The following is a 24068-nucleotide window of genomic DNA, read 5'->3' as shown; positions in this document are numbered from 1 at the left end:
GCAAATGGAAATGTACTCTTTTATCAGGTAATCCAAAAGCAGAATTTTTATGTCAAACTCTGCACATTTATTTCAGTACCGATCAGTTGCTTTGTGTAATCTGTGTTTACAAAAGTGACCCCTTGCAATAACTTATAAAAGTGCACTGACAACAAATTTTAAATATTAGAACTTTTCCTAAATATGCGCTCAAGTGAGAGGGAAGTAGATTAAAGAGGTTTTTTAAACAAGGGGGCTTCTAAGAAAGGATGTTTATTGCGAAGTAGCTGATACCTGAAGAATTTTAATTTACCGGTCAGTTGGATAAAAAAATATATCACATTTTAATGTGTAAAGAGAAGTATTTTAAAAAGATGCTGCATGGGGGAACACAGTCATAGTGGTTAAACATTTCTCTTACTGTGCACAGTGGCATTTTAAACTATTTATTCTATCCTTTGCATTTGTGCATGATCTTGTCCTATAGTATTTCTCTGTAGCTGCTACCGAAATTTCACGTTTGAAAAAAAACCTTTTCTTCTTTACACAGAAAACAACAGAAATGCCAAAAAGGGAACACTTAAAAAACACAGACAGATTTTTTTGTTTGTTTGTTTCTGGCTCATTTTTAAGCCATATGTGTAAAAATATAAAAACTAGACACAAGAAATAAGGCAAGACCTGAAAATGAAACAATGAAAACAAAATGTAAAAGGTATATTATTGGAAAAAATGTGGAAATGAGAAAAGGAATAATATGAAAGTTCTTCTGTAACATTTTTGTTTGTCATGAAAATGCAATCATATAAACTCGCTTGGTTAGAAAAACTAAATAGATAATTCTTGACAGCTGCAGTTACGGCAAAGGAATGGTTTATTTGATGAAATTAAAATAAACATTAAAACACAGTTAGTTATTCTGTTTTGAATATGGAGGTTTTGAAAGGACTTGAACAACAACCAGCTAAATCTGTTATTCAAATCAAGGCAGGAATGGCATGGACTACAAGCAAATATCTGATCAGATGGTAAGGAAAAACAGTAACTTTTATGCATTTACTGACAGCTGGACTGAATCCACTGGTTTGTCTGGCATATCAATGTGGGAGTGCTGGTTTTGGCACTCTACTAAAAAATGGTCAGAGAAATGTAGCAGACCTAATATCTGTCTTGGAATGATACCAACTAAAGATGGAGTAAAACATTTCCTTTTATAATTTAATGTCAGCAAAACGTATAAATGTTGTGGTTACATGTTCCTCTGTATGTAACAAGCATGTAACCATGCTCCATGTTAACCCTGTTGGAAGCCAAGCAGCAGTGGACCAAAAGTGCTTCTTTGATGTATTGAGAGGAACATTGTCACTGACTTAATGTGATCACTTTGTTTGCTGTGCAAACATCAGTGTGCATGCTGTAGCCTGAGCACACACACCTCGTGATTGTGCATGCTGAACGCTCCATGTGGTTGTTGGTATTTGCCAAAGACCAGAAAATTGGAGGCGCACTCACCTATTTTTGGGGAACGAACTTTCTTATATTTCTCTGCTGTGAAGGTTGATTAACACATATTTTCCTTATGTAGCATTTAGCTGCATCCACATGGCTAAATTTGTGTTGTTGTACTAGCAAAGCAGAATAGTTTAATGGACACAATACCATAGTCAATTGCCTGGTATGTTGGACAGAGGTTGCATCTAAACATTGCAGGTTGGTAAATCTAGAGGACTGGAATTGGGCACCCCACCATTGGGGAAAGAAAAATCTTTAAAACTTATCACTCAGTCAAAATGTATTTGTAACAGAAATGCTAAATTGCTTACACATGGTGATGCAAAAAAGAAAGCACCGCAACAAAAAACAATTACTTGTTCCTTGTGACTGAGTGACTAAACCACATAAGAATGAATAAAAGAAAGTCAGATATGTCTGCTGTTTGTCATGACTTTATTACCTATCTTTGGGTTGTCAATAATTAACTAAATCAGTTCTATACAAATACATATTTTATAATACTCTCATCAAACAATACTGCTGATCTCTATTTTCCACTGCAGTAAAATGGAAAATGAACTTAAAAACAACTCCCAATCCAGTTGTTCTGATTCACAGACAGAACAAATCAACAAGAGTTACTGGTATAACAACAAAAAATGATGAAAGACAGACTTGCTTGCAAGTCAGCTGGATCAGGCTTGGTGGAGATTACTCATATGGATTAGAAGTTTAGTCTGTTGGCATAAATAAATAGTTAAAAGTTTAGCTGAATTTATTGCGTGCACATGGATGTCGGCTTCAGTGCCAGAGACCACAGTTCTTTCCCAAACTTTAAACAAAATGTGAAATCTACCAAACTAAATCCAAACCATATGGGTGGAATATAACAATATGCAGTTTGTTCGTTTCTGCTGAAGTACTATCACATGACATTATCATTGTTTCCTGTCATCCCTAAATGTGTATGTCTATATATATATATATATATATATATATATATACAGCACTAATCATGGCAGCACAGGAGCAGGCCCTGAACACCAGAGCAATTGAGGCCCAGATCTACCAGGCAAGATCCCAGGTGCAGACTATGCAAAGGAGCCGCTGAAACAAACCAGCACTTCACAGCAGGGTGCAAGATACTGGCAGGCAAAGAATACATGGAGTGCCATAACCAAGTAGTTGGCATTGTGTACAGGAACATCTGTGAAGAATATGGACTGGAGACCCCTTAGTCCCAGTGGGAAACTCCCCCCAAGGTGGTGAAGAATGAGAGGGCTAAGATCCTCTGGGACTTCCAGATCCTGACAGATAAAATGGTAGTGGCCAGTCAACTGCACATAGTGATCATGGATAAGCAGCAGAGGAAAGCCGTAGTGATTGATGTATCCATCCCCAATGATGGAAATATCAGGAAAAAGGAGCATGAGAAACTGGAGAAGTACCAAGGCCTCAAGGAAGAAGTGGAAAAGGCCTGAAGGGTGAAAGCAACAGTAGTATCCATAGTGATTGGAGCATTGGGGGCTGTGTACCCCACACTGGAGAAGTGGCTCCAACAGATACCTGGTGAAACATCAGACATCTCTGTCCAGAAAAGCGCAGTCCAAGGAACAGCTAAGTAACTCAAGCTCCCAGCCCTCTGGTGGAGACCCCGAGCTTGAGAGATAAACAGCCACACCCCCTACCCTGGGGACATGGTGGGAGGGGTGGGTGTAGGAGGAATTTTTTTATATGTGCACATATCCATTACTGTGCAATAAGCAGCTCACCTATAAGTGTGTTACAAGAAATACATATATATATATATATATATATATATATATATATATATATATATATATATATATATATATATATATATATATATATATATATATATACATATATAAATATATATAAAGAAATATATATATATATATATATATATATATATATATATTTCTTTTATATGTATTTCTTTTTTTTTGTAAGAATTTTAAAAAAAAATATTTCTTTTATATATATATCTTACCTGCCACCGCTGTGCAATAAGCAGCGTGTTACAAGAAATATATCTATATATATATCTATATATATGTATATAGACATATATATATCTATATATATGTATATAGACATATATATATATATATATATATATATATATATATATATATATATATATATATATATATATATATATATATTTATATATATATATTATATTTCTTTTATATATATTTCTTACCTGCCACCGCTGTGCAATAAGCAGCTCACCTATAAGTGTGTTACAAGAAATATATCTATATATATATATATATATATATATGTATATATACATATATATATATATGTATATATACATATATATATATATGTATATATATAGATATATATATATATATATATATATATATATATATATATATATATATATATATATATATATATATTCAACTTTTTTTCAATTCAATTCAACTTTATTTATATAGCGTCAAATCACGGCAATGCCATCTCAAGACGCTTTACAGACAGAGGGGAAAACATAATGAAGGCCAATTCATAACAGCCTATATAAGGAAACCAACAGATTGAGTTGAGTCCAACTCAATCTCCCATCCTGAGCAAGCACACTGGCAACAGTGGGAAGGAAAAAGCTCCCTTTTAACAGGAAGGAAACCTCCGGCAGAACCCGGCTCAGGACAGGCAGCCATCTGCCTCTGCTGTGTGGGGGGAAGAGGACAGAAAGACAACAGACAACAGGAACTGCTACTCCCGGCCAGGGAGACCTGCTGAGACAGGAGACATACATGTTAATGATGCAACACTGTTATGGGGGGGGGGGTAAAAGAAAGAGATAAAGAGAAAAAGAAAGAAGCTCAGTGTATCAGGAAATGTCCCTCAGCAGTCTAAACCTATAGCAGCATAACTAAGGGATGCTAACCATCCCTAGCTATAGGACTTATCAAAAAGATAAGTCTTCAGCCTAGTCTTAAAGGTGGGGAGGGTGTCTGCTTCCCTAACACTAACTGGGAGCTTATTCCATAAGAGAGGGGCCTGATAACCAAAGGCTCTGCCTCCTGCTCGGCTCTTTGAGACTCTAGGAACCACAAGTAAGCCTGCAGTCTGCGAACGAAGTACTCTACTTGGTATATAAGGAACAATGAGGTCTTTGATATATAGTGGTGCCTGGTTGTGGAGGGCTTTATATGTAAGGAGAAGGATTTTAAATTCTATTCTAGATTCAACAGGCAGCCAATGAAGAGAGGCTAAAACTGGAGAAATATGATCTCTCATGCTGGTTCTGGTCAGGACTCTGGCTGCAGAATTCTGGATCAGCTGAAGGCTTTTCAGGGCATATTTAGGACAGCCCAGTAATAGAGAGTTACAGTAATCTAGTCTCGAAGTAACAAAAGCGTGAACCAGTTTTTCTGCATCACTCCGAGACAGAATGTCCCTAATTTTGGCTATATTACGTAAATGAAAGAAGGCTGTTTTAGTAACCTGCTTAATATGTGGGCCAAAGGACAGGTCAGGGTCAAATATTACTCCAAGGTTTCTCACTGTAGCACTGGAAGCTAAAGTAATGCCATCCAGGTTCATTACAAAACCGGAAAATTTAGCTCTGAGTTTTTCAGATCCAACGAGAATTACTTCAGTCTTATCTGAGTTTAAGAGGAGAAAATTTCTAGACATCCAAGTCTTTATGTCTATGAGACAATTTTGTAGCCTATTGGGCTGATTTGTTTCATCTGGTTTAAAGGATAAGTATAGTTGAGTATCATCTGCATAACAATGAAAGTTTATTCCATGCTGTCTAATAATTTTGCCTAAAGGGAGCATATATAGTGTGAAGAGTATTGGTCCAAGTACAGAACCTTGAGGAACTCCATGACTTACTGTAGTTTGGGAGGAGGACTTGTCATTTACATGAACAAACTGAAGTCTATCAGATAAATATGATTTAAACCAGCTTAACGCTGTACCTGTAATTCCAATCACCTGTTCTAGTCTTTGTAACAGAATGTTATGATCGACTGTATCAAATGCAGCACTAAGATCAAGCAAGATAAGTACGGACACAAGTCCTTTGTCTGAGGCCATAAGAAGGTCATTAGTAACTTTCACCAATGCTGTCTCAGTACTATGATGAGCTCTAAATCCTGACTGAAACTCCTCGCATAAATTATTTCTGCTCAGGTGGGCATGTAGCTGAGCTGAAACTATTTTCTCCAGAATTTTGGACATAAACGGGAGGTTAGATATAGGTCTATAATTTGCTATCACCTCTGGATCCAGAGATTGCTTTTTAAGTAAAGGCTTGATTACAGCAGTTTTAAATGATTGTGGTACATATCCTGTCACTAAAGACATATTGATAAGATTTAGTAGTGATGTATTAATTAAAGGGAAAATGTCCTTAAAGAGGCTCGTTGGGAGAGGGTCTAAGATACAGGTGGATGGTTTAGATGAAGCTATTATTTTAGTTAATTCAGAGGATTGGACAGGACAGAAACTATTTAGACACAAGTCAGATCCTGGTTCTAAGGATGCTTCGGAGACCACAACAGGCTCAACATTATAGGTAGAAGGAAGAGTATTGTCAATTTGATCTCTAATAGTGTCAATTTTATTCCTGAAAAAATACATGAAATCATCACAGCTAAGTGAGAAAGGAATACATGGCTCCACAGCGCTCCGGCTCCTAGTAAGCCTAGCTACAGTGCTGAAAAGAAACCGAGGGTTGTTTTTGTTTTCCTCTATCAATGATGAATAATAAGCTGTTCTTGCCATACGTAAGGCTTTTTTGTATACGCTTAAACTTTCTTTCCAGGTTAAGTGAGACTCCTCTAGTCCTGATGAACGCCATCTGTTTTCCAAACGCCTTGATGCCTGTTTTAGAGCTCGAAGCTGGGAATTAAACCAGGGAGCCTTCATAATCTTACCTAATTTCTTCTTCTTTAAGGGAGCAACATTATCCAAGGTTGTACGCATTGAAGCTGTTATAGTATCAGCATGTTGATCAATCTGAGCAGGAGTAAGGCTTAAAGGGGGACTCTCGGTCATGCTAACACATGGTAGATGTGAAAAAATTGATTCAATTGATTGTTTAAATTTTGTAATATTATTGTCTGATAAACATCTACTATAGTAGAATTTATTTTTGGTCAGTGAGTAATCAAATAAAGTGAATTCAAAGGTTAATAAGAAGTGATCGGACAAGACAGGGTTTTGAGGAAATACTTTGAGCTTATCAGTCTCAATACCATATGTTAGAACAAGATCAAGAGTGTGACCATGAGAGTGAGTGGCTCCATTGACATTTTGTGAAAACCCAATTGAGTTTAGAATAGAGCTAAAGGAAATGTTTAAACTATCATTTTCAACGTCAACATGAATATTAAAATCACCTAGTACAATGACCTTATCAGTAGTCAGCACTAACTCAGACAAGAGATCAGAGAATTCGGTCAGAAACTCGGAGTAAGGTCCAGGTGGGCGATACACTAATGCTAAAAGGAGCGGTTTCTCTGAATTCCATTTTGGATGAGATAAATTTAATGTCAGGAATTCAAAGGATTTATAGTTAGTTTTGTGCTTAGGATTAATTAAAAATTCTGACTTAAAAATAGCTGCAACACCTCCTCCTCTGCCTGTAGTTCTAGGAATGTGAAAGTTTAAATAGTTAGCTGGCGTAGCTTCATTAATACTAACATAATCCTCTTGCTGTAACCAGGTTTCCGTAAGACAGAATAAATCAATGTGGTGATCACCTATCAAGTCATTGACTAATAAAGACTTATTTGGGAGGGATCTAATATTCAGTAGGCCACACTTTATTGTCTTATTTTCAGATTTTATTAGATCCATTGTTTTTATTTTTATGAGGTTTTCACGATTAACCCCAGAAGTGTTTTTGTGTTGTTTAATTCTTACTGCTGGGAAGTTGTATAAGGTCGGAATGGGGTTTTGGGTGGGCGGCGGCAGGTGGGAAGCTGCAGAAAAGTGTGTAGGACTACAATTCTGCCTCCTGGTCCCAACCCTGAGTTGTCAATTTAGCTGACTAATAAAAGAGCCCATATTGCTAGATAAGAGAGCGGCTCCATCCAACGTGTGATGGATGCCATCTCTCCTAATAAGACCAGGCTTTCCCCAAAAAGCGCTCCAATTATCTATAAAACCCACGTTGTTATCGGGACACCACCTAGACAACCAGCGGTTGAAGGATGACATGCGGCTAAACATGTCATCGCTGATTAAATTTGGCAAGGGACCAGAGAAAACTACGGAGTCCGACATGCTCTTGGCAAAGTTACACACCGAAGCAACATTAATTTTAGTGACCTCCGATTGGCGTAACCGGGTGTCGTTACCGCCGACGTGAATTACAATCTTACGGTATTTACGTTTAGCCTTAGCCAGCAGTTTCAAATACGATTCGACGTCGCCCGCTCTGGCCCCAGGAATGCATTTGACTGTGGTCCCCGGTGTCTCTAGAGCCACGTTTCTGACTATGGAACTACCTATAATCAGGGTTTCTGCCTCAGCGGGTGTGTCGCCGAGCGGGGAAAATCTGTTAGAAACGTGAACAGGTCGGTGGTGGCCAGTGGGTTTTGGTTTGGGGCTACGCTTCCGCCTGACCGTCGTCCAGCCCGCCTCGGCTCCCGGCTGCGCGGGAACTGCTGAGGGACGGCTCGGGATGGCTGCCCTGGCTGGTAGCTCCGCACTGGCTAATGGGGGCTTGCTGACTAACTGCTTCCCTAACTGAGTGCGGAGCTGGGCTTCTAACTCACAGAGCCTCGCCTCCAAGGCTGCCAAGCTGCTACACTTAATACACCTACCGTTATCACTAAAGGAGGCGGAGGAGTAGCTAAACATCAGACACACCGAGCAAGAAAAGGCAGGGGACCGGGGTATGGGAAGAGAGCTAGCAGCCATGCTAAAACCGAGTGCTTGAGCTGTTTAAGTCAGTAAACAGAAAGCCAAAGATCCCAAAAATAAATGCAATATATAGAACAGTGGTTTGGGAAGATATTGTGCGCTAAAGTGAGTGGTTGGTTAACAGTAGATAGAAGTTAGAAAGAAGTTAAAGGAGCCAACGGCTCGTAGCAATCCGCAGTGACACACGCTAGGGAAACAGGAAATGACACAATACGTTACCGCAACGTCAGTCATATATATATATATATATGTCATGACATAAACGCAGGTCAAAGCGGTTATCATAAGCACAATAGTATCCATAGTTATCTGGCTATGGATTTGTGTGTTTTGAGTTTTGACACTACAGCTCTTTTAATTGTACTTTGAGGTGGCTGGCAATTTGTTTTTGTGGTTTGGGAATGGAATACTAAATGCTGAACTGCTGAACTTAAAGGCAAACTAGCAGCATTATTAATGTCTAGATCGTTTTTTTTGGATTTTTTCCAGATAGGAGCAAGATTTAAAAGTTAAACAAGTGCTGAGTCTGCTGACTCTCCTCAATGATTTCTAACAAGCAGTTCTGATCCTGATTATGCATAAAAAGTACATTTTCCTTTGAAGAAAAGCAGCTGTGACTATCAGAGTTTGTGTTTTTAATTAAAAAGAGCCGTCTGAAACAGATTTTCTCATCTTCATAAAAGAAATAAGATTCAGAATTTCATTGAAGCTTCAGGAAATGCTCATAAATGATCAGTCATGTGGCTGATGATATACGATGCCGTAAAGCCCAGCGTGAAACATACCTTTGAACACATTGTAATTTTTTGAGGCCAGCTTTAACTTTCCGTTTCCTTATGTAGCTATACAAAGCTATACTTAACCACATACAGGTGTGTTTTTGGCACAAGCACTGAGCTGGCAGGTGTGTTTGCTGTTACAATGTGATAATGACTATCATTACAGCTCAGGTAAAAGCAGGCTCACAGCAGGCCAGGACGGAGACAAGAGGAAAGCTACAATACTTCCACCAAGATATAGTGCACAACTGGCTTTATTGCCTCTTAAACACACATGTTGTATGTTCCGATGTGCACAAACTTAATCTAAATTAATGACAGGAGAGAAACACACAAATAGAAATCCACATGAATTGACACTTTGCAGATTTACATTTAACTCTAAATGAGCCCAAACGATGGCCTCTGTGCTGAAAATTAATGGCTATTATAAACACCCATCATTTCACTAAGTGCAAATCAGTATTTACAGCTATAATTCAGGAAAATGAGCTCAGTCTTCTGCGTTGTACTGGCGACCTGTCCAGGGTGTACCCCGCCTCTCGCCCAAAGACTGCTGGAATAGGATCCAGCTCCCCATAATTGGACTGAGCGGTATGGATAATAAATGAATGAGCACAGTCTTCACACTAATGTATTCAAACTTTTAGGCAGTCGTTTTATTGTTTATGAAATGAGTATTAGATGTGTTCTCAACATTTGGAAAGATTATGGATTTACATCATTTTGTAAAACTGACTTTTTTTTTTAAACACTTAAATGACAGCTTTATGTGCTGCACAGGGACTGACATGTCAACATAAATCAAACCAAGTTACAGCTGCTCTGCACCCAATGTGCACACGACTGCAACACCATCACAGCATCAGGGCAAAATTGATCAGTTCCTTTCAGCACCTAACAGGGTGCTGTAAACAGATAGAGGATGTGTGGGCACACAAATAACCCACTAGAAACTAATAAGGGCTTCAGATGTTGTGTTAATTCTTCCTTTGGCTCTTCGTTCTTGTTTGTAGAAATACTTTAAGTTAATCATGACACCTATAGCAAAATATAAAAATGTCTCCAGCGCTTTGAAACACAGGCATGCTTCTCTTTTGAGAGTGCACTTTTGAGAAAGGCTCTAAGACAAGCATTATTTGCAAAGTAATGAACTAAGTGCCAAACTTTTCAGGCCAAGACAAATGAAGTGGCAAGATAAGCAACATCTGCATCAGCGATAAAGGGAAAAATGTTTTTCTTATTACACATGTTGGTAATGATGATGTTAATAGCTACAATTTTCCCAAGTGATTTGACTTCAGTATTATTACTCACTCTTTGCAGCTTGTTTAGTAGCTATATGTTTTTTTTAAGTCAGCAGCTTCAAAATGACTTTTTAGTCAACAATTTCAAGTCATTCAGTAACACCCTCTTCTTTGAATTTACAATAAATTCAATAGTGTTGCTTCATGATTGTGCCTTTGTGGTTTGTCTCTGAGATCAACACAAGGTCCCATGAACCGCCTGACTGCAGCAGTATTTGATGCTTCAGTGATAGCAACAATGAGCAATAAGTCTGAGTCAGAGAGATGATTGGGGGACAAATTTTTTCCCTTTAGACTGTAGCTTGTGACCACTGTTTTTCCCTTTTCTATTTCTCTCTGTGCAGGTTAGGCATTAAAACAACTTAGATTTTAAAAATGATTATGGTTTCACCTAAAATACACCTTTCACAGTGTTGATGTTGCAAACTGAAAAATTACTGTTGACACTGTGTTACAATGTTATGTTAATGAGGCCTGGAAAGGGATAAATTGGGGAAAAAACAGACTCACAATAACTTTCACTGCAAATGTCATGATTTTTCTTCTTTTATTGAGCTTTTCACTGAAGATGTTTTAAACTCTGTAACCTAATCATGTACAGCTCTGATAAATTCTATTAACATTTAATAATAAAGAGTCAAAGTTAGCAGTGAATACATTGCTTAGTTTGTGAAAGTTTACAAATCCCATGGCAATTTATAAGTGGGTTGCCAATACATTTGACTTTATTCTAATTATTACCAAATTCAGTATTGAAGCAGCACGACTGAACTTTAGCAAATTTTTGCACTTTTGCGCCCTCTAATTTGGCATCCATTTTGTGTCCTGTCTCTTCTCTGAAATCTCTCCAACGAGTAAAAGTTAGTCAGATGTTGACTCTTGTCTTATTTATTGCTATGTCATGTCACTTAATGTTTGTGTTGTGAAGACTGAATATATCTGAAAATCTAGGTTAGCATTAGATTAAATTTGATTACTTTGAGAGTGGCTAATTTCTTTTGTCCCCACCCTTCCACATGGTTAGTATTTGTGTTTCTTGAAACATGAAATATCATGACAAACTTAAGTAACTTTGTTTGTTTGTTTGTTTGTTTGTTTTTTACTAATAGCCAACCACCATCTTGCCTCAACTGTAAAAAAAAAAACAAAAAAAACGTAATCCATTCTGTAGTGAGGGTCCATGCTAGCACATATTAGCATCCAGCCTTGCAGAGCCAATAACATATTGTTTTACCTAATATCTGGCGCAAAACAATAACCAAACTTTGCTGACCCAATAGACTGACTTGAAATATGAATTTACAACACAACTCATGTGTGAACAACACGACCTATAGTTATATTCATAATTAGATAAAAAAGCCAGTAATCTTCTGGGCTAAATTTACCAACTTATCTCTTTGTTTGAATCTGATTTCTGTATTGCAACAAGCCAGGCTAGATTCTTGTGCTGGACCAGGTCCAACTGGCCAAACAGTTTACACAACATGTACACAATGCACAACACATAAAATGAGGGATTAATCTGATTTATTACCATGGCCAGTCAGTTGTTTGGCATCTGATATTACAGAAAAATGTCAGCCGTTGGTTTGTTCCCCAAGTCTGAATCATTATCATTGTATGGCCTAATAATCAAGAAGGCAGAGTTTTACTCATGGCTGCTATTCAAATGATCTAAAAGCAACACTGTCTACAGATGTCACACACTGAAAACTAGACTCAAGTGTTGCTGCAAAACAAATGCATAGACAGCAAAAACACACAAATGCAGACATGCATGCCTGAACACACTCTTTATCTCTCTTGTCCTCTTTCAGTCAGACACGCAGACTCACAAATTGTTTCTCACAGTCTCATCTTACTGTTGTTTGACTTACACAGTGGCCTCTGACCCTGGCTGGGCTGAGCTGGATGGACTCTTGGCCCTCCAACGAGTTCATCTCCAACATAATTCTACTGGACCCCAGTATGTACATGTGGGTTTGCATCTGTAGACACACACTGTTTTTTGTTTCCATTGTCTTTTTGATTTTTTTAGGGGGATTACCTTCTGGTAAATGTATATGTTAAAAATTAAATTAAATAAGGTCATGCTATTCTCACCTCAAGCTTTGTCTTACACAAAATTAAGTCGTCCTTAGCATTTGCACAAAAAAAAAAAACCTTACTACACCCACACGTCTGCAGTTTTACAATTTGGTAACTGACCTTTTGGTGTTAATCATTTCCTGTTTTCGTGAGGCCTGGTTTAATTAAAAGTGGTAATACTAATGTGACTCAATCTGACTATGAAAAATACCCGAGCACCAGTCTGACAGCAGTAGATAGTTTTCTTTTACACATACTCATGTGAATAATGAGTAAAACTTTACATTGCATTGCTCTAATTGGCTAATTATTTGATTAGGCAACAGTATGTGTCTCTTTACAGACGCATACTTTTTTCAACTAAAAACAGAGGAAAGTGATTAAATGCTACTGATCCTGCCTATTTAGCCGATCTTGGCACTTCATCCTTCTTGTATTTCAAACAACTCCCTCAGAAGTCAGACCACATGTGTCTTATGTTAGATCTTGGACTTGCTTCTTAGGGTGTTGCTTACAAATATGATTATCATTCAATTTGGAAAATGATATCCTCTGAAAATTCTCACCCTGTAAAAGTACTGAGAAACATTCAAAATTTATTGTGGGATGGCAAAAATCTATATACTGGTTTGGGAGATAGTTTACACAATGTTGTTCCTGGCTAAAGCGTTCACAAATGAGAGATTAAATACACTGCTGAAAATAATAAGGGAAAACTAAAGTAATACGTAGATCTGAATGAATGAAATATTTTTATTAAATACTTTGTTCTTTCCATAGTTGAATGTGCAACAAAATCACACAAAAATTATCAATGAAAATCAAATGTATCAACCTTTGGAGGTCTGGATTTGGAGTTATACTCAAAATCAAAGTGGAAAAACACACTACAGGCTGATCCAACTTTGATGTAATGTCCTTTAAACAAGTCAAGATGAGGCTCAGTAGTGTGTGTGGCCTCCGCGTGCCTGTATGACCTCCCCACAATGCCTGGGCATGCTCCTGATGAGGCAGCGGATGTTCTCTTGAGGGCTCTCATTCCAGACCTGGACAAAAGCATCCACCAACTCCTGGACAGTCTGTGGTGCAACTTGGTGTTGGTGGATGGAGCGAGACATGATGTCCCAGATGTGCTCAATTGGATTCAGGTCTGAGGAACAGGTGGGCCAGTCCAGAACATCAATGCCTTCATGTTGCAGGAACGGCTGACACACTCCAGCCACATGAGGTCTAGCATTGTCTTGCATTAGGAGGAACCCAGGGCCAACTGCACCAGCATATGGTCCCACAAGGGGTCTGAGGATCTCATCTCGGTACCTAATGGCAGTCAGGCTATCTCTGGCGAGCACATGGAGGGCTGTGCAACCATCCAAAGAAATGCCACCCCACACCATTACTGACCCACTGCAAAACCAGTCAAGCTGAAGGATGTTGCAGGCAGCGGAAAGTTCTCCACGACATCTCCAGACTCACGTCACGTCTGTCACATGTGCTCAGTGTGAACCTGCTTTCATCTGTGAAGAGCACAGGGCGCCAGTGGTGAATTTGCCAATCTTGATGTTCTTTGGCAAATTCCAAACGCCCTGCACGGTGTTGGGCTGTAAGCACAACCACCACTTGTGAACATTGGGGCCTCATATCACCCTCATGGAGTCTGTTTGAGCAGGCACGTGCACATTTGTGGCCTGCTGGAGCTCATTTTGCAGGGCTCTGGCAGTGCTCCTCTTGTTCCTCCTTGCACAAAGAAGGAGGTAGCAGTCCTGCTGCTGGGTTGTTGACCTTCCTTCCCTCCTCCATGTCTACTGATGTACTGGCCTGTCTCCTGGTGCCGCCTCCATGCTCTGGACACTACGCTGACAGACACAGCAAACCTTCTTGCCACAGCTCATATTGATGTGCCATCCTGGATGAGCTGCACTACCTGAGCCACTAGTGTTGGTTGAAGACTCCGTCTCATGCTACCACTGGAGTGAAAGCACTGCCAGCATCAAAAAGTGACCAAAGCATCAGCCAGAAAGCATCAGAACTGAGAAGTATTCTGTGTTCACCACCTGCAGAACTACTCCTTTATTGGGTGTGTCTTGCCAATTGCCTATAATTTCCACCTGTCATCTATTCCGTTCATTCCACAACAGCATGTTAAATTGATTGTCTATCAGCGTTGCTTCCTAAGTGGACAGTTTGATTTCACAGAAGTGTGGTTGAATTGGAGTTACATTGTGTTATTTAAGTGTTCTCTTTATTTTTTTGAGCAATGTGTGATTCAAGACTCCACTTACCTTCCTGCATCTTCATGAGAACCGTCTGGCTTATTATAGGAATGACATTGGCTGAGGTGCAGGATATGAGTTGTGTTTCTGTCCAGATGCTGATGAGGTAGAACTTCAGAAGACTAAAGAACTTGTTAGAAAATGTTCCTTACAACAGTGTGCATTATATTACCTCAATGCAACTGTACATTGACTATCTCTCCAGCCTATTCATCAGAGTATAACACTACTATTTTTTCTGAGTAATGTGCAATATTATAAAGACAGTACTCCTTGTTTTAAGATGTTTTCTTTTCCCCGTAATTCTCATAAAGTAGATCTAAGGCCAAATACTATTTATTCCTCAACCACTGCTGAGCGTAATAAATGTTGATGTTGACAAATTCAAATGCATATTCCTGAGAAACATCTAGATGCTTATCTGTGGTTTCCAAAACGACAAGGGGCAAATGTCATACGCTATGTGACTAAGCTGGTCTTGCCAATTTAAACTTTGTGCAAAAAGATCAGAGGCAAAACATTGTGATGCTTATGATATACTCCCAGACTAGCAAAGATAAAACTTGTGTAAACAAAAAGAAAAAGAGAAAATTGTTTTCTTTGATCATTTCAAACTGAGATGGTGCTTTCAAACACTAGCTCTTCACAAGGAGCTTTACCGCATTAGCCTCTGTGGTAAGAATTCTGCAAAACAGAGAGATGTGGAGCATCAAATGAGTGAACGTGAAACTCCATCATTATCTTTATTCATGTGATTAAAAAAGCTTTGAACAACATGAGTCTCTCCCTCAAGTAGAAAGCTTGACTCTGCATAGCAGACTGACCAGAAATTAACCTTTTGAAATCTCATAAAAAATGCAACTATTTATCCTATCATGATCCCGATCTCTTTATTTAGTAAGATTCTCCACACCTCTCATTTGTTTCATTATCAAACACACTGATCAATAACAGCAATGCAACTATGCATTTTAACAATCATTGTAAGCAAATAGGTGTTCAATGCTTTGTTAAACTTAATTATTAGAGTATTGCTTACATTTAAAGATTAATTCAACATTTGAAAATGTCATTTTAAAACAAATGAGAGATGTCCACACTTTGTTACTTGCTTCAACATATCCTGTGTTAATCTGATGTACTTAATCACTGTAAACATTTTTTTTTTTAAAAGGATACTGTTATGAAGAATTGATAGAAGAAAATAAACACCATCTCAATTGGTTTTTTCTACCTGTGTAGCTGAAGCCTGTTGATGAATATCTTGCAGAGAAGAACAGCTGAGTCACGTTGGTGTCTGCACCTTTAATGCACCTTATACCTTTTTTGCTTGCATACCCAATCATATGACAGCTTAAAACGTGCTTATAAGTGGGTTTACATTATCTTCAGACAGAATAAATTTACCAAGGCACCCACCCAAACATGCCAATCGAGGCAAATGTGGGCAAACGTTGCTGTGTTGCCAGCCAAATCAATTCAGCTCTCTTAAATCGGTGCATTTTGGCTTGATACTCACTTTGAGGACATGATGATGAACGTCTGATGATTGATATGATTATACCGTGGAAGACATGATTTGTACCCATGTTTATGACATGATCTGTTCTGGGGCTTTTATAGCTGAGCCCACATGCACAAATTCTCACATAAAGCGACACATATTCCTTTGTCCAGAGTAGACTGTGCTAATGGGTTTGCACCTTTCCTTGTTGAGAAACACACTGAAGGCAATCCCTTGTTTTTAGTTCCTATTTGGCCTATGATAAGGAAGTGATGGGTTTTTTTTCTTTAATTTTTGGCTCTTTTAAATGAGTGTGACGTTAAAAATGATGGGAGATGGGACAGGTATGTGTTACAGGACAATAGCAACTAAATCTCCCGACAGCAGCCACACCAGAGCTTTGAGTACATGCTTGCAGAGGAAAGCTAATCAGCTTTTGGAAGATGGGCTAATAACCTTACAGTGGCTGAGAGGGGGGCCTATATTTAGCGTCACTCTCTCCCTCTTAACAGGGGATAACACTGCCCCTGTTCTCCTCTCTGTAGATTATCTCTCTCTCTGCTTAAATTCATCAAAAGCCCACAGAGGCAGAGATATCACCCAGAGACGGTGCAAATCTGTGATAGAGTGATCACACCCCAAAACTGGTTGGAATAATATAACAATTTAGTTCAAGGGTAATGGCAAAGGCAAAGACTGTAAGGGAAAAAAAAATATATGAAAAAAGATCAAAAGGGTCTAGGGTAAAATATTTTCCCAAAGTCAGCAGAAAAAGTGACATCTGGACTAAGAGGCTACTGGGCATTAGAGTGATACAGACCTGGACCATGTGTTGCCATGTGCTCATGGTGACCAGGGCTGTGATGGTAGTAAGGTTTGCGTATTTCCGTGACACCCACCAGCTGTTTTAAATTCACTCAAAGCTAATAAGGTTGGCAAACAACACAATGACGTCCGCTGACGCTCGTCTGTGACGTCTTGTGGAGGGGAAATCCTTCACAATCAGCTGTCTCTTGTTGGCAGTGAAAGTTTAGCCCGATGGGATTGTGTGGACACCTAAGAGCATTTGAACTAATGTGGACGTTTTCTAGTGAACCCAAGATGACCCTGGCTGCTAAATCTAAATGCCAGAGCAGTTTACCTTTACTAAGGGTGAAATACTTGAGAAAAACTAGAAAACTGTTAATAAGTTTCAAAAGGTGAAGAATAATATAAAAAAACACTCAAGACATAATTCTTCCGATGGTATCTTTTGCTTTTAATGATCAAGTTGGTCAACTTGACACAACAATATTCAGATCATTATTTTTATGCCATAGCTGTTAAATCTCTGAGGAACGATCAATCTCTTTAGAGCAGCAAAATACCCACAGAAAACAGCTCAGAGCACATACACACCGAAAACAAACAATAAAACTCAATACAACCACCAAGTCAACCTGCGCTGCTCTTCATCAGCCAAAATATAACACAAACTCGCACACGCCACATCAAATACGCACACAGCTTTGGATCTTCCAGCTACATATGCCCAACACAAACTGTACAAAAATAGAGATTGTGAATTAGAAAAATAGGAGATCTGACATGTTTGAGAGAATATGCTGAGTATGTTTAGAGCTGATAATGTACACCTGTTGTTCTCATGACCAATGGAACCAGAATCATAGCCAATGTGTGTTATTCCCACTCAATTACATATATGATTGTGATCATCATCACCATGCACGCTGGCTGAGGTTCAAAAAGATTAAAAGCTGTCAGCTGAAGGATAATATTGAATATGCATCGGGAAATTAATTTAAATAATCTCTAAGGCTCCTTTAGTTTCATAGTGAGGATTCTCTCTGCTAATACTTCATCTTGCATCCTAGAACTTCTAATTTATTCTTGTGTATGGAAACAGTCTGTTTTTACAGTGCATAAACAATGGCAAAATGACTTCAAACTGCCACATGTTAAGTGTGAAAATATTGAAAGTAATGACTAGAATGTTATAAAATATGCGTGTTTTAAGTACGTTTCAATATTCCAGTGTTACTTTGTGAAAATTGATTGCCCTTGTTGCTTTATTATACAAATATATTTGCTTCACCTCATGTTAAACATGAAATGTAAAAGTACTCAGTTTTTGCTCATGTCTGTGGGTTGACACCCTGCTGTGGTTATCAAGCTGTGTCCCTGATTGGCAGCTGTAAATTAAGTGCATTTGCTTTTGTTAAGACTTGAAGGTTACACAAAGTCCACATTTGTCATCTGGAATACATGCATCATTCACAAAATTTTTTGAGATAGTGCCACATGCAAACATAATCTGACTTTCTAATGCTGTTTAATACTCCACATCAAACAACAAATGCAACAAATACAGGGCTGATTGGTTCATGGACCTTAGCATTTTTAGCATTACCAATGGGGATCAAACTACACTGCTGACTTATATAAATACAGCTGGAAATAATCAGGATAATTCCACAGCTTTCTTATCACCTTGTTAAAATCTCCATGCTTTTGCAGCCAGATAAGAGGGTGATGGAGAGAAAAAGAAACCAACATGAAAAATGCAGACTTGGCTTGGAAGGGGTGTTAGTGTTTTTATGAGTGACTAAAGATGTAAAGCTTAGCTTTTGTTTACAAGAAAGCTCCACAGGGTACCTTTAAGTAAGCAAGAGTTTTTCATTTCAGATGAGTCTTTATACATTTCACAGCGCAATGTGCAATGAGGAAGCTGTGTTTTGAAATGGGCATGCATTTTTTTTCTAGCATTTCCTCTCTAAATAGTCTCCTTGAGACACGTCTAGTTTCTTCTGTTGTCAAGCTGTGGACTGATCCCACTTACTTTGCAATAAAAACATTGGTTCAGTCTCTTTTTAAATGTTGCATCCAAACTTTTCTCTCTCAGCATACTTTCTCTCAACATCTATTTTACTCTGATAAGGTTTTTTTTTCATCCAACCCCCACTCCTTTCTGTAGAAGATGAGATTATGTTGTTACTTCCTCTTTGGTAATCTGAGTGTGTACTTACACACCAGAGCTGCTGATAAGAGCAGAGCCTTCAGCACAGTTAAAATTACCAGCTGGTCCAATACCTCCCTCTGTTTTTTTTTTATTTTTATTTTTTTTTTTAAAAAAAAAAACTACTCAGTACTGGAACACTCTCAGGCCCTGAATACATTCATAGTCACCTTAAAAATGTCAGACATCACAACCTCTATGATAAAGAATCACAAAAAACAGTTTTTCCCTTTGGGCTTGATCAAGGCACTTAAATTATTTCTTTACAGAAATAAAACATGCATTGTTTTGTTGTTTAATTTTTGCTTCTCGAAATTCAGAGATATTAAAAATTGTAAACAGTATCCAGTTCCTCTTTTTTTGCATTGACTGTTAAAGGAGACACACACACACACACACACACACACACATACACACACAAACATACAGATACACAGTGCACATTGAAAGTATTCAAACCAATCCATATTTCAAAACATCATGAGGGTTTTCTGCAGCTCTATGCGATAGCATGTGAGTGTCTGTTTTGGTTTGTAATGGGAAGAAGATGAGGAGGTTTTACGAGTTTATTGTGTCAAATGTCCAACGTTCTCTTGAGTTGTAACTCAGAGGTCATAAGAAACTTGTTTGGGATGTTGACGACGCCACAGCTCAGATGAGGTTTGGTCTTTCAAACACTCAAACTGATAAGTCTGTCTCTCTCACTGATGCCTCCCTCTGTGCCCAGCCTCTTCTTCTGCGACACCTGAACCCAGGAAAATATTTTCTATCTGGATCCAGTTTCCTTGTCCTCAATTTCCTTGTAACATTCATTATCTCTTCTCTAAATACGATCCCCGTTTGCCTTCTGTCATTCCTCTCAACTTCCCATTTCAAGGAAGAGACAAAAAGATCACTTCTCCTTTTCACATGGACGTTGAGCGCCACCAGCTTTGCTAAAGTTCATGGGTTTCCACAAAGTTTAGTTACAGGGCAACCAGGTGGCATACATGGGATGCTGGAAAGGAGGAAGGTACTGCTGATGAGGTGAAGGTGGACAAGAGTAGACAGGCTGAACCTGCGCTACGTAATAGTTGCTGAAGTTGCCATCTGAGACATAAGGGGCCGGTTGGTAGAAACAGGTGACGTTGGCAGCGTTGGGGATGGCGTTCTGCTCGGCCAGGACACGAAGTGCCAACGACGAGATGAGGCTTAGCGTCTGCCGCCTCTCATGTCCCATCAGGCACACAGTGCTCTCCTGCACCACGTTGTGCAGTGTGGCCAGATAGTCGTACTTCCTGTCCTCCAGGTCCACAAAGTGGTTCTGCAGATAGGACTCAAGCTTTCTCCTCTGCTCACCAACATCAGGGAAATCGATGAAGAAGCGCGAGCACATGTAGCGCTGCAGCAGTTTCATCTCAACGTCCGATGCCGCGCGGAAACCTCGAACCAGCAGGTGGCAGTACTTCAACAAGCCCCCACCCCGAATCTCCTCTGGGCTCCTCGTGCAGATGAGGCGCTTGCGCAGATGATCCAGGGCTGTCGGAAAGTCACCGTAGACGCTCTCCCCAAGGATTGTGGGATGAAAGGTGGCCGCCATGGGGTGTTCGGAGCACTCATAGAAGAGGAGGAGGGAATCCAGGCGAATCTGGAAAGAATCCACGCTGAACTCAAACTGCCGTCGAAGAGAGTCCACAAACTTGAGCTCCACGTTCTTGCCACGATTGTTGGAGAGCGAGATGAGACTCCAGCGATCTGAGTCATTACACACCTTCACCATCTTCTGCACATAAGCCTCCTAGAAACAGAGGTAGTGAAGATATGAGATGTGACACAAGTCTTAAATTATTGATTTAATTATCTGCGTTTTTTTTTTTTGTTTTTTTTTTTTTCATTCAGGTCATTCAGTTCAACTTGGAAAACCAAAGTCAAAAGGCAATACTTACTCTTTTTAAAATTATTATATGACTGCAAAGCACAAAGCTCTAAATCTATTTCCTGTCTCTTATAGAGCCACCAAAAGGCCCACCAGTGTAATAACGGCATTATTTGTAATCTTTTCAAATGCATTTTCTGCCTTGTATCCATCCAGCAGAGGCCCACTGCCTCCTCTTCCTTTCTTTTCCTCCCTTTACCAGCTGCAACAGAGTCTCAGCTCTTGCATTAGTGTTCCAAACTCTTATTTTTTTTCTACAGAAAAAATTACACTCAACCTGCTCATAAGATCGATGTGTTTTGCATTAAGTTTAACTGTGATTTTACTGTTGATATTAAGTGCAGATGTACTGAATAAAAATAATAAAATAACAATATAGAGAAAAGGATTTTGTTTAAATAACTCAATACCAATTCTACTTTCAACCAGAGAGAAATCTGAATTTGCTCTGCTTTTCTGGTTGTTTTGGTTATCACATTTTAAAGTGGTTCATTAGTATCCAGGTAACTGAGGGACGAATGATTAATGTGGATCCAACTTCAATTGGATTAAACAGAATCCTCTTAAAATTGGAAACCAACCTTTTTACGCAGTAGTGTTTGGTAAATTCTAACTTAAATGCCCTTTATTTACTAAATGTACAACATATTTCCTGGCAAGTTTAACAGCCCGAAAAGTTTAAAATAAACACCAGAATATGCTTTTAAAAATGTGTCATATCTCCATGTTTTACCTTTAAAGTAACCGGTGTGATCTTCTCTTTATTTACTCCTTCAGGCAAAAAGTCTAGAAGAGAGTCCAGAACTAACTCTTTCACTATTTGAAACTCCAATTCCCCCTTTAGATCGGCGCAGAATATCAAGTCCAGATCCTTCCAACCCAGACCGCTGTCCTCGTGCAGGACGTAGCTGGCCGCGGACCCGTTCAGTCGCACCTCGCGGACGTGTATTCGCTTCTCCTCCATACGGCTTCGGACCACCTTGACTATATCCCGTGGCTTCACCTCTAAGGTCGGGAAGCTCCAGCGGCCGTGAATGGGAATGGAGCTGGTGAGGATGGTGTCCAGACGCTGCACTTGCTCCCAGTTGAGCACGCTGAGGTTGATGCTCTCCTGGACCGGGCAGCTGTCGGCCAGAATGCACTCAGCACTCTGGTTCATGTTGATAGGAGGTAGACGGTTGGATGCAAACTGCAAAACGTTAACTCCCGCTGGAGCAGTGGCATCAAAAAGTTGCAACTTATTTAGAATTTAAGCCTACGGAGCAGAATGTAGTCATAGTAAGATGCTGGATGGCAAAAACGTCTTTAAGCATGACGGACAGAACTAGTAGGGCGGCGTTGTCCTACTTCTTACATAAAGTCTGCACACAAGACAAATTCAACTCATGAGCTTGTCCAGTATCGATGCGCTTTCCGCTCAGCAATCAGATCCAGGAAACAGTAACTAATAACGTTTTCTTTCTGCTGTTAGCCTTTTGCGAAGTCCCAGATGTGTACTGATGCATCCATTTCATCCGAAAAAAAAACTTTCAGCCAGCACAGAACGTTTACCTCTGTCCACTTCGACTTACTTTTACGCACGGGTTACTGCGCGTCCGTGCTGCGCAACGGCAACTTTGAGCATACTTTAACGACTGCTGCTGTAATTTTTCCGCCCAATGCACACCTACTTTCTGGAAGCGGTGTACGGCTGCTTATCCTCTACATTTTGACCGTTTGTCGCATCTTGATACTGCGTAACCCCGCAGAGGGTCCCGTTCCACAGCTGCTGGGAGGTAGTGTGACCCTTGCGCTTGCAGTCTGAGAAGGGTCGGGGCGGGTTGTTTTGATTGACAGACCACACCTACTAATAGCTGTCTCCGCTTCCAACAGCGTTTCAGAAACGTAAGAAGTAACCTATAAGTTAGAGGAGTTTAGCAATTTGAAGGGACAATAAGGCGTTTACAGGAGTCAGACGGAACTCTGAGCATCATCTATTAACGTTCCTTTCTGTCTCCTTTTCTCCATTTTACCCACCCTAGAAGAATTAAAAAGATATTGACTTCATACTGAATTGTACTTCATAAACAGGGATACTAGTAAGCACTATTCAGTTGTCATTTGTTAAATATACAAGGAGGAGCCTCAGGTATCTGTGTGACTCCTTATTTTGTGTTCTCATTTTTTCCAGGTTTGTCTAACTAGTTATTAAGTTAAAATCACAAATATTACTAATAATTCTGCTCAACCTTATGACCATTACTTACAAATGAAATTATGAACCCAAAAGCACGCCCTCTACGGGTAGCTTTACATCAATCTTCATTTAGCCATTCAGAGAACCCTGTGCAGCTTTGTTTTCTAAATTACTGCAAGATTAGAATGTGTACAAACATATTCAGTAGGCCTACATCTACAATTGTGTCATATAAAATGTCTTTATATTTATTATTTAAAAAGAGTGTGTGTTTGCACAGAATATAGCCGATATTCGACAGAAGGGCTGTCTGCCCAGTATGTGGAGTATCAGCCACGGTCTCTGCAGGTTAGTTGTCATGGAGAATCTATCAGTGTAGAGATTGCCGCATATATCTGCGTCACTGCAGACGAGCCCATAAACCAGCTTATTGCAGATTACCCTCTATGTTCAGTGACACACGTTCACAAAGATGCACAGAAAGACACAGCGCACACTCACATGATCTGGATGCTCTGTGCAGGCAAAATTAAACACTGAAATAGTGGTTATTAAAATGGTTATTAAGAAACACACATTGCATTAAAGGATTATATATATATATATATATATA

At 39.3% G+C, this 24068-nt stretch overlaps 1 protein-coding gene across 1 annotated transcript; it reads right to left on the bottom strand.

Annotated features, from left to right (window-relative positions):
- Window positions 1–19603: 19603 nt before the first annotated feature.
- LOC306767879 (terminal nucleotidyltransferase 5A-like) lies at window positions 19604–22817 on the bottom strand. The gene is made up of 2 exons (XM_079256036.1): window positions 22013–22817; window positions 19604–21141 (listed from the first exon to the last, which is right to left on the bottom strand). The coding sequence occupies exons 1-2, from the start codon at window positions 22436–22438 to the stop codon at window positions 20326–20328; spliced, it is 1242 nt and encodes a 413-aa protein (XP_079112162.1). The 5' UTR covers window positions 22439–22817; the 3' UTR covers window positions 19604–20325.
- Window positions 22818–24068: the final 1251 nt, after the last annotated feature.

The sequence above is a fragment of the Telmatherina bonti genome (genome assembly GCF_933228915.1).
Source record: "Telmatherina bonti genome assembly, chromosome: 16".
In the NCBI taxonomy this organism is placed as follows: Eukaryota; Metazoa; Chordata; class Actinopteri; order Atheriniformes; family Telmatherinidae; genus Telmatherina; species Telmatherina bonti.
Note: the sequence above shows the minus strand (reverse complement) of the source record. Positions and strands in the feature narration are given on the sequence as shown.